Genomic DNA, 11,079 nt, shown 5'->3' on the forward strand with positions numbered 1-11,079 from the left:
GAGCGTTACGGGGCGATAGTCATTTAGTTACACAGATACACAAACACACACTCATACACACACACATGAACCTGGTGAGAAAGTTGATGATGGTGGTTTTGTGAATTATGATAGTGCTGATGATGATGATGATGATATAGGCTGACAAGATCAAGAAGAAGAGGAGCACCCTATTTGGGACGTTCCATGTGGCTCATAGCTCCTCCCTGGACGACGTTGATCACAAGATCCTGACTGCCAAGTAAGTTCAGTCAACCGACTTTACCTTGTTCTGCCAACCGACTTTACCTTGTTCTGCCAACCGACTTTACCTCGTTTAGCCAACCGACTTTACCTCGTTTAGCCAACCGACTTTACCTCGTTTAGCCAACCGACTTTACCTCGTTTAGCCAACCGACTTTACCTCGTTTAGCCAACCGACTTTACCTCGTTTAGCCAACCGACTTTACCTCGTTTAGCCAACCGACTTTACCTCGTTTAGCCAACCGACTTTACCTCGTTTAGCCAACCGACTTTACCTCGTTTAGCCAACCGACTTTACCTCGTTTAGCCAACCGACTTTACCTCGTTTAGCCAACCGACTTTACCTCGTTTAGCCAACCGACTTTACCTCGTTTAGCCAACCGACTTTACCTCGTTTAGCCAACCGACTTTACCTCGTTTAGCCAACCGACTTTACCTCGTTCAGCCAACCGACTTTACCTCGTTCAGCCAACCGACTTTACCTCGTTCAGCCAACCGACTTTACCTCGTTCAGCCAACCGACTTTACCTCGTTCAGCCAACCGACTTTACCTCGTTCAGCCAACCGACTTTACCTCGTTCAGCCAACCGACTTTACCTCGTTCAGCCAACCGACTTTACCTCGTTTAGCCAACCGACTTTACCTCGTTTAGCCAACCGACTTTACCTTGTTCAGCCAACTGACTTGACTGTGTTCTGCCAACTTGCGTTACGTTTTTCAGCAAGATGACTATACGTTGTTCAGCCAACTGACTATACGTTGTTCAGCCAACTGACTTTACCTTGTTCAGCCAACTGACTTTACCTTGTTCAGCCAACTGACTTTACCTTGTTCAGCCAACTGACTTTGCCTTGTTCAGCCAAATGACTTTACAAACTGATTTCACCTTTTTCAGCCAAATGACTTTACAAACTGACTTCACCTTTTTCAGCCAATTGACTTCACATTGTTCAGCCAAATTACTTTAAATTGCTCAGCCAACAGACCAAGTGACTTTACCTTGTTGGGTTACACACCTCTGAAGTCCTTGAGGCTCTTTCCATTTTTCTCTCTCCTCTTGTCTGTAATCCCCCCCCCCCCCCCCCCCTCTCTAGGCAGGCTCTCGGTGAGGTGACGGCTGCTCTGAGGGAGAAGCTTCACCGCTGGCAGCAGTTGGAGTCTCTTACAGGCTTACCATTGGTCAATAACCCCGGTCTGCCCGCCCTGGCCGCTGCCCTCAACCTAGACCCCGCCTTCCTGGGCCTGCACCCGTCCACCCCGCAGCACCTAATCCTATCAGACGATTTAGACGACATGGACGAGAATATGCTGTCCCCAGGGACGCTGCGGTGTACGTGTCATCACTTTGCGCTTCTCCGCACACCGACACATCACTCTGTGTTAGATAGAGTATTAGTGGCTCCGGGATGAAGTGCCCCTGTGGTACAGATTGAGGATCAGTTTCCCTTCACTCGATCCTAACCTTAACTGCAAAATGCAAAACTGTCAAAGTGCTATTTAACCACTCCTGTCCTGTCCTGTATCAGGGTTGATTGTATCAAACACCTCTTCCTAATCAAGTGATTTGTACTGGTGATTTGCTGTGCCAGGTCAATGGTATCCTATCTTCTCACCACTCTGTCTCCTTATTGGATGATCTCCTCAAATTCTGTCCTGATTGGTTGGTTTCCTCACATTCATCATCTGTCCCGTGATTGGCTATCCTCAGACGCGGCCTGGCAGATGGACCGGCGAGTGAGTGACCTCTGGCCAATGAGCGGCATCTCCGACAGCCAATCCCCATGGAAGTATTCTGGTTGGGCCCACCCTCCTTTACTCTCCTTGCCAATCCTAACCAAGCACTACTAATGTACCCTTCCAACCCCCCATTTTCTCTTTCCTCTGTGGATTCTCCCACATAGACAGACTACCCCTTCTGCTCTACTACCTGTGGATGGTCCACTGTCTCTCAGAAGCATTGGGGTTGAGCCGGACGGGGAGAGGCGGGGAGATGGGGGGGGGGGGGGGGGGTTGATCTTATCTTGTGGAGAAGCGACAAGAATTTGCCGCTTTATATCCACATGCCCTCTCTCTTTCTCTCCTCTCTCCCCCTATCTCTCTACAGATCAGACATTCTGTCCAACTGGAAGACTCTTACTCCCTTTTCACTCTCCTATATCCACTCGTCACATGCCCTCTCTCTTTCTCTCCTTCTCTCTCCCCCTATCTCTCTACAAATCAGACATTCTGTCCAACTGGAAGACTCTGACTCCTTTTTCACTCTTCCTTCAGAAAGGGGTGCTTATTATTTATCCTCCTCTCCTGTCCTCCCTCTGTTGCTGACTAACCTCCACTTGCAGGTCTACAGTTTTTCTGTCCCTCCACATCTTCTGGCTGGTACACCAGGATATTTGCACATTGGGTTTTGTCAGAACACTTTATTTTCTCAGAACATCAAAAAGCCTGATAAGATATCATTTCTAGCATGTCTGTCACTTCCTATATACACTGAGTGTACAAAACATTAGGAACACCTTACTAATATTGCGTTTGCCATCAGAACAGTCTCAATTCGTGGCGTCGAAAGCGTTCCACAGGGATGCTGGTCCATGTTGACTCCAATGCTTCCCACAGTTGTGTCAAGGACCATTCTGATGCACACAGGAAATGGTTGAGCCTGAAAAATGCTGCAGCATTGCAGTTTTTGACATACACAAACCGGTGCGCCGGGCACCTACTACCATGCCCCATTCAAAGGCACTTAAATATTGTCTTGCCCATTCACCCTCTGAATGGCACACAAACAATGCACGTCTCAATTGTCTCAAGGTTTTAAAAAAAAAACATATTTCAACCTGTCTCCTCCCCTTCATCTACACTGATTGAAGTAGATTTAACAAGTGACATCAATAAAGGGATCATAGCTTCCACCTGGATTCACCTGGTCAGTCAGTGTCATGGAAAGAGCAGGTGTTCTTAATGTTTTGTACACTCAGTGTAAATACAGTATCTGTGCCGAAACTCTCTACAGTATCTGTGCCGAAACAGACTTTAAAAATTCTATCAAAATGACTTTCATTTCTGCATTATATTAAGAACTTTTTTTTAAAGAATAGAAACTATTGGAACCAAGACTTAAAAGGAACTGAATGGTGGGACTAAAAACAACAAGATAACTCATGTAAAATATACCGTGTCCGTAAAATGTATATAGGTTCAGAACATTTATGAAACAGCACAGTTAAAAATGTATGGCAAATAGAAATCCACCTAGATGGTCTTCTGAGATTGATGGGAGGGGGGTTGAGGGTAGCTGAAGGATGGGATTAAAAACAAACAGAAGATGACTATTGTAAAATACATTGTGTCCGTAAAATGTATATAGTATGTATAAGCTGGAAGTAGAAGCCTAAGTGTTGTTGTCCATTAGTTTACTCCAAACAGGAGAGGGGTAGGGTTAGGGGGAAATAAAGGAAAATAGATTTGGGAGGGGAAAAAAATATATATATATATACTGTATTTGCAAAAAAATATATGGGAAATTGGAAATGATGCAGACAATGACATTGATGTAAGCTACAATCGTATCTGCAATATTAAAGCTGACATACCCCCTAAAAAAATGTAAAATAATAAAAATACTTAAAAGGAACTGTTGGCACAAGATGGAGGGAAAGTTGGAGCATAACTAACGAAATTACCAGTAATGAAAAGGTACGCTTAATCCAGTATAAACAAATGTATTATTCAAGAGACAAAATTCATAAATTCTACAGCACAATGACAGTCATGTCTTAAGTGTAAAACAAATATTGACTCAATAATCCCTGCTTTCTGGGAATGCTATCAAGTCCAAAAACGATGAGCGGAGCTAGAAAGTTGGCTGTCAGAAGTATTACTATTACAATGTAAAATGTAGTTGTGTTCCGTCTGTCTGCATATTTCAAGACATGGCACATGGGGGTGTAGTGAGAGACCCAATCGTCTGGACGATTCTCTTTTCATCGCTCATCTTGAAAAAACGTATACTAAATAGAAATCAAACAATCCGCCATCATTAACACATTGGAAAAATGTTATGATTTATTATTGAAACATTGAAATAGCATGGGTGACCGAGAAAAACGAATTGGTACAATTTAAGGCCAAGTGGCACTGGGGATGGGGGTGTGAGCATGCGTGTCTGGACAGATGAGATGTAGTCGTTTGTGTGTCTGTACGTTTTTGTCGTTATGTATATGGCTGTATTTGGAGTGAAAAAAAACACAGATTTTTTTTAAAAATATATTTAAAAATATATATAATACTGCAAACTTTACAGCAGACATTACATGGGACTCTGTGTGCTAAATTAAGGACTTTAGTATTTTTCCAACAGTGCAGTTGAGTCTGGCTCTGCACACTCCCACCTCCAATCTCAGCTTCATTATGTCTAAACACTCCCAGGCTTTATCAGGACAGTATCATACCCTTATATCACATTCCTCTCTGTGGAGGATTATACTGTATTTGTGTGTCATTGTGATGAGTGTGCATGTGTGTCTGCAGTATACAGTGTATAACGTTTTTGTGTTCCTTTCCTCCTTTTAGCTCCCAACCTGATGCCCCTGCGACAGCGCCCGGGAGACCCCTCACTGGCCCTGGGCTTTCAGAGGTTGGTAAGAGGGGCTGGGCTCACCCGGAGGTCCTCAGGGCAAGGGATGTGGTCTAATCTTCCTGCCCACCCCAGCCACACGCTCACTAGTTTCGCAGCCACTCCATTGGCCAGCTGGAGTTCCTTCCTATGCCTTCTCTCTTCCTCCCCACTCGCTGTCCATCCATCCATCCGTCCGTCCTCTGAAGGCACTTGTTTTTCCACTCTGCTCTTCCCCTCCTCCCATTTCCAGTCTCTGGAGGCTTTGTCTGATCTCCCACCCACAGGGGGCGATACAGCCAGTCCACAACGCTCTGGCAGCTTTGTGTACACCCACACACACACATTCACAGCCAGAACCCAACGCTTAGATTCCTGCAGCTTTGGGTACACACACACACACACACACACACACACACACACACACACACACACACACACACACACACACACACACACACACACACACACACACACACACACACACACACACACACACACACACACACACTCACAGCCAGGTCCCAATGCTTAGACTCCTGCAGCTTTGGGTACACACACACACACACACACACACACCCACACACACACTCACAGCATGACTTGGGACTTGGATGAGCTGGCCGGCTTGACCCATGCATGTTTCTCATATATGTCTCTCCTATGAGATTTTGAATCTGTAGTTGATCATATGCATTATATTTTTACATTTTAGTAATTTAGCAGACGCTCTTATCCAAGACCGACATCCAGTAGTGAGTGCATACATACTTATTTTCCCTACTGGTCCCCCATGCCCTACCAACTGAGCCACATGGGACTAGTATAGTCTCACTTCATTTGTTCATCCTCTAGCCCTCCATCCATCCTCTTCCCTTCTCTTTATTCTCCCCTCTCCATTTCTTACCTTGCCCCCCTCTCTTTACCTCCCCATCCCTCACCCCTCTCCCTTTACCTACCCCTTCCCTCATCCCTCTCCCTTTACCTACCCCTTCCCTCACCCCTCTCCCTTTACCTACCCCTTCCCTCACCCCTCTCCCTTTACCTACCCCTTCCCTCACCCCTCTCCCTTTACCTACCCCTTCCCTCACCCCTCTCCCTTTACTTACCCCCTCCCTCACCCCTCTCCCTTTTATCCCCCCTATCCCTCACCCCTCTCCCTTTACTTCCCCTTTCCCCTCACCCTTTCTCTTTACCTACCCTATCCCTCATCCCTTTCTCTTTACCTACCCTATCCCTCACCCCTTTCTTTTTACCTACGCTATCCCTCACCGCTTTCTCTTTACCTACCCTATCCCTCATCCCTTTCTCTTTACCTACCCTATCCCTCATCCCTTTCTCTTTACCTACGCTATCCCTCACCGCTTTCTCTTTACCTACCCTATCCCTCATCCCTTTCTCTTTACCTACCCTATCCCTCACCCCTTTCTCTTTACCTACGCTATCCCTCACCGCTTTCTCTTTACCTACCCTATCCCTCACCCCTTTCTCTTTACCTACCCTATCCCTTACCCCTTTCTCTTTACCTACCCTATCCCTTACCCCTTTCTCTTGACCTACCCTATCCCTTACCCCTTTCTCTTGACCTACCCTATCCCTCACCCCTTTCTTTACCCACCCTATCCCTCACCCCTTTCTCTTTACCTACCCTATTCCTCACCCCTTTCTCTTTACCTACCCTAACCCTCACCCCTTTCTCTTTACCTACCCTAACCCTCACCCCTTTCTCTTTACCTACCCCCTCCCTCACCCCTTTCTCTTTACCTACCCTAACCCTCACCCCTTTCTCTTTACCTACCCCCTCCCTCAGCCTTTCTCTTTACCTACCCTATCCCTCAGCCTTTCTCTTTACCTACCCTAACCCCTTTCTCTTTACCTACCCCATCCCTCACCCCCTTCTCTTTACCTACCCCATCCCTCACCCCTTTCTTTTTACCTACCCTTTCCCTCAACCTTTCTCTTTACCTACCCTAACCCTTACCTCTTTCTCTTTACCTACCCTATCCCTCACCCCTTTCTCTTTACCTACCCCCTCCCTCACCCCTCTCTCTTTACCTACCCTTTCCCTCACCCCTTTCTCTTTACCTAGCCCCTCCCTCACCCCTCCATCCCTTAATCCTGTACGTGCCCCCCCGGCTAACTGCATGTATCTGTAGATCTAGATTCTAGTGTTAAGATCTGATTTCAATTTGCAGTAGAAAGCTTTTTATAGTTGCTTTTTTATAAGCTTGTTTTTGCTGACAATCTTTTATGTATCTTATCAGCCTAACCTCTCTCTTTCTCCCTATCCCTCTTTCACCTACTCTCACTCTGTCTCTCACTCTCTCTCATTCTCTTCTCTCCATCCCTCAGGGATCTGAACCGGTCTGACTCAGACTCCTCCCTCTTCCTGTCCCAGAGCGAATCACAGCGCACCTACATATCTAAGCCCCTCCCACCAAAGCCCCTCCCCCAGCAGGGCAGGGCTCCCATTGACAGCCCCTTGATGATGTCATACGGCCTGGAGAAGAGCTCCAGTCTCGGGGAGCTCCGCGGCGGAGGAAGTCCCACCCTCGCCCCTGCTTACTCCACACACTCCCTATGCCCCGCCTCCTTTGACCCTGATGCGCGGTCGGGGAAGGGGGACAGCCGTATCCTCCACATGCAGGCCAAGAAGAGCCCCCTGGAAGAGGACAGCTGTTTCACGGGCGAAGAGATCGACTCGGGCAACGGGCGAAAGAAACACACCTTCAAGATCTTCAAGAGGAGGAAGTAGGCGTAGTAAAATCACAGGGAGGCACCAGAGAGGAAGAGCTACATTCCCGTTGTTCACACTATAGGCTAGCATACCACTTAGAATAAACCAGTGTATTGGGCATGCATTCGAAGGGGTCTACAACTAGTATGGATATTAGAACATGGCCGTGTACTAAGAATAAATAAGTGACATGGTCTAAAGACATATAAATAAATGACAGGAATTTAAGAAAAATAAATAATTTACATGGACTAAAAACAAAAAAAGAAGTTACATAGACTAAAGAAAAAGAAATGTTGAAGAAATGTTTTAAGCTTTAAATGCGAATGCAGCAATAATTAAAGATATTATTTATAAAGTTGTTTGTGACCATACAGGCCAGCAAGGTTTTATTTGATATTATTTTTGTAATTTCTAATTTTAAGAGTACTTAAGTGTTTGTTTTTTTAGTTTATGTTTTGAAAGGGGTTTGGTACTAGGTACTTTACTTTTCCGGAGGCTGTGGGTACAGATAGATCACATATGTTCAATATTTATATATTTGAATGGAGTTGATACCAGTCAAAAGTGTGGACACACCTACTCATTCAAGGGTTTTTCTTTATTTTTACTGTTTTCTACATTGTAGAATAATAGTGAAGAAACCTATGAAGTAACGCCAAAAAAGTGTTAAACAATTCTAAATATATTTTATATTTGAGATTCTTCTAAGAAGCCACCCTTTGCCTTGACAGCTTTGCACACTCTTGGCATTCTCTCAACCAGCTTCATGAGGAATGCCTTTCAATTAACAGGTGTGCCTTGTTAAAAGTTAATTTGTGGAATTTCTTTCCTTCTTCATTTGTTTGAGCCTATCAGTTTTGTTGTGACAAGGTAGGGGTGGTATACAGAAGATAGCTCTATCTGGTAAAATAGCAAGTCCATATTATGGCAAGAACAGCTCAAATAAGCAAAGAGAAACGACAGTCATAACTTTAAAACATGAAGGTCAGTCAATCCGGAAAATGTCAAGAACTTTGAAAGTTTCCTCAAGTACAGTTGCAAAAACCATCAAGCGCTATGATGAAACTGGCTCTCATGAGGACCACCACAGGAAAGGAAGACCCAGAGTTACCTCTGCTGCAGAGCATAAGTTTATTTTAGTTAAATGCACCTCAGATTGCAGCCCAAATAAATGCTTCACAGAGTTCAAGTAACAGACACATCTCAACATCAACTGTTCAGAGAAGACTGCGTGAATCAGGCCTTCATGGTCGATTTGCTGCAAAGAAACCGCTACTAAAGGACACAAATAAGAAGAAGAGACTTGCTTGGGCCAAGAAACACAAGCAATGGACATTAGACCGGTGTAAATCTGTCCTTTGGTCTGATGATTTTTGGTTCCAACCGCCATGTCTTTGTGAGACGCAGAGAAGGTGAACGGATGATCTCTGCATGTGTGGTTCCCACCTTGAAACATGGAGGAGGAGTTGTGATGGTGTGATGGTGCTTTGCTGGTGACACTGTCAGTGATTAATTTAGAATTTAAGGCACACTTAACGAGCATGTCTACCACAGCATTCTGCAGCGATACGCCATCCCATCTGGTGTATGCTTAGTGGAACTATCATTTGTTTTTCTATAGGACAATGACCCAATACACCTCCCGGCAGTGTAAGGGCTATTTGACCAAGAAGGAGAGTGATGGAGTGCTGCATCAGATGACCTGGCCTCCACAATCACCCAATCTCAACCCAATTGAGATGGTTTGGGATGAGTTTTACTGCAGAGTGAAGGAAAAGCAGCCAACAAGTGCTCAGCATATGTGGGAACTTATTCAAGACTGTTGGAAAAGCATTCCAGGTGAAGCTAGTTGAGAGAATGTCAAGAGTGTGCAAAGCTGTCAAGGCAAAATCTTAGAAGATTTGCAAATATAACATATATTTTGATTTGTCTAACACTTTTTTGGTAACTATAGGATTCCATAGATGTTATTTCATAGTTTTGATATCTTCACTATTATTTTACAATGTAGAAAATAGCAAAAATAAAGAAAAACCCTTGAATGAGTAGATGTGTCCCAAATTTTTTAAGGTGCTTTTTGTTGAAGTTTAGGCTCAATCCATGTCTGGGAAACCGGCCCAATGTATCCTGCCAAAGATGTACGCTACTGTTCAAAAGTTTGGGGCCACTTCGAAATGTCCTTGTTTCTGAAAGAAGAGCACATTTTTTGTCCATTAAAATAACATCAAATTGATCAGAAATACATTGTCGACATTGTTAATGTTGTAAATTACTATTGTAGCTGGAAATGGCAGATTTCTTTTATGGAATATCTACATAGGTGTACAGAGGCCCATTATCAGCAACCATCACTCCTGTGTTCCAATGGCACGTTGTGTTAGCTAATCCAAGTTTATCATTTTAAAAGGAAATAATAATATATAATAATAATAAATTAGAAAATAATTTTGCAATTTATGTTAGCACAGCTGAAAACTGTTGTGCTGATTTAAAGAAGCAATAAAACGGGCCTTCTTTAGACTAGTTGAGTATCTGGAGCATCAGCATTTGTGGGTTCGATTACAGGCTCAAAATGGCCAGAAACAAATAACTTTCTTCTGAAACTCGTCAGTCTATTCTTGTTCTGAGAAATGAAGGATATTCCATGTGAGAAACTGCCAAGAAACTGAAGATCTCGTACAACGCTGTGTACTACTCCCTACACAGAAAGGAGCAAATCTGTCGCTAACCAGAATAAATAGAGTGGGAGGCCCCGGTGCACAACTGAGCAAGAGGACAAGCACATTAGAGGGTCTAGTTTGCGAAACAGATGCCTCACATGTCCTCAACTGGCAGCTTCATTCAATAGTACCCTCAAAACACCAGTCTCAACGTCAACAGTGAAGCGGCGAGTCCGGGATGCTGGCCTTCTAGGCAGAGTTCATCTGTCCAGTGTTTGTATTCTTTTGCCCATCTTAATATTTTATTTTTATTGGCCAGTCTGAGATATGGCTTTTTCTTTGCAACTCTGCCTAGAAGGCCAGCATCCTGGAGTCGCTATGCTTTCAACCATCTAAAAGCACAACCAAATTCCAACGAAGTTGTCAGCGAAATGTTTATCACAGCGCTTTTAACCATTTAAAAATGCACAGCAAAGTTCAAATGGGAATGCAATGCCAGATATCTGTTTATTTATACAACAGATTAACGTTTTATCACTGTGCTTTATCTTATAGCAGAACCAAATGACCTAGATTGTAGATGATATTACATTAAAAGTACATAGTGCAAGTGAAAAATGCGATTCGAGATTCTGCACAGATTGTTACAGCCATTGTGAACATCTCCACAGACCTGCAACGACCTATGCATGCTATCTTGGACATGCACACTTGATATTATTACATAAGAATACATTTTTTGAGGCCTCCCGAGTTGCGCAGCGGTCTAAGGCTGCATCGCAGGGCTAGCTGCGTCACTACAGATCCTGGTTTGATCCCAGGCT

General features: G+C 44.3%; 1 protein-coding gene across 9 annotated transcripts in view; it reads left to right on the plus strand.

Moving 5' to 3' along the window:
- The window catches only part of LOC129868781 (stromal interaction molecule 1-like), a 91,506-nt gene extending 82,440 nt beyond the window's left edge, over window positions 1-9,066 (plus strand). For 6 of the 9 annotated variants that reach the window (XM_055943011.1, XM_055943005.1, XM_055943008.1 and 3 more), the window contains 5 exons: window positions 141-241; window positions 1,338-1,573; window positions 1,952-2,038; window positions 4,813-4,876; window positions 7,208-9,066. In XM_055943011.1, coding sequence (XP_055798986.1) covers window positions 141-241; window positions 1,338-1,573; window positions 1,952-2,038; window positions 4,813-4,876; window positions 7,208-7,610 — 891 coding nt within the window. In that variant the 3' untranslated portion in view covers window positions 7,611-9,066. Of the gene's footprint in view, window positions 1-140; window positions 242-1,337; window positions 1,574-1,951; window positions 2,039-4,812; window positions 4,881-7,207 lie in introns of all 9 variants that reach the window. The other 3 variants (XM_055943012.1, XM_055943013.1, XM_055943009.1) reach the window with 3 other exon arrangements.
- The last annotated feature ends 2,013 nt before the right edge of the window (window positions 9,067-11,079 follow it).

This window comes from Salvelinus fontinalis, chromosome 13 (genome assembly GCF_029448725.1).
Source record: "Salvelinus fontinalis isolate EN_2023a chromosome 13, ASM2944872v1, whole genome shotgun sequence".
NCBI classification, from domain to species: domain Eukaryota; kingdom Metazoa; phylum Chordata; class Actinopteri; order Salmoniformes; family Salmonidae; genus Salvelinus; species Salvelinus fontinalis.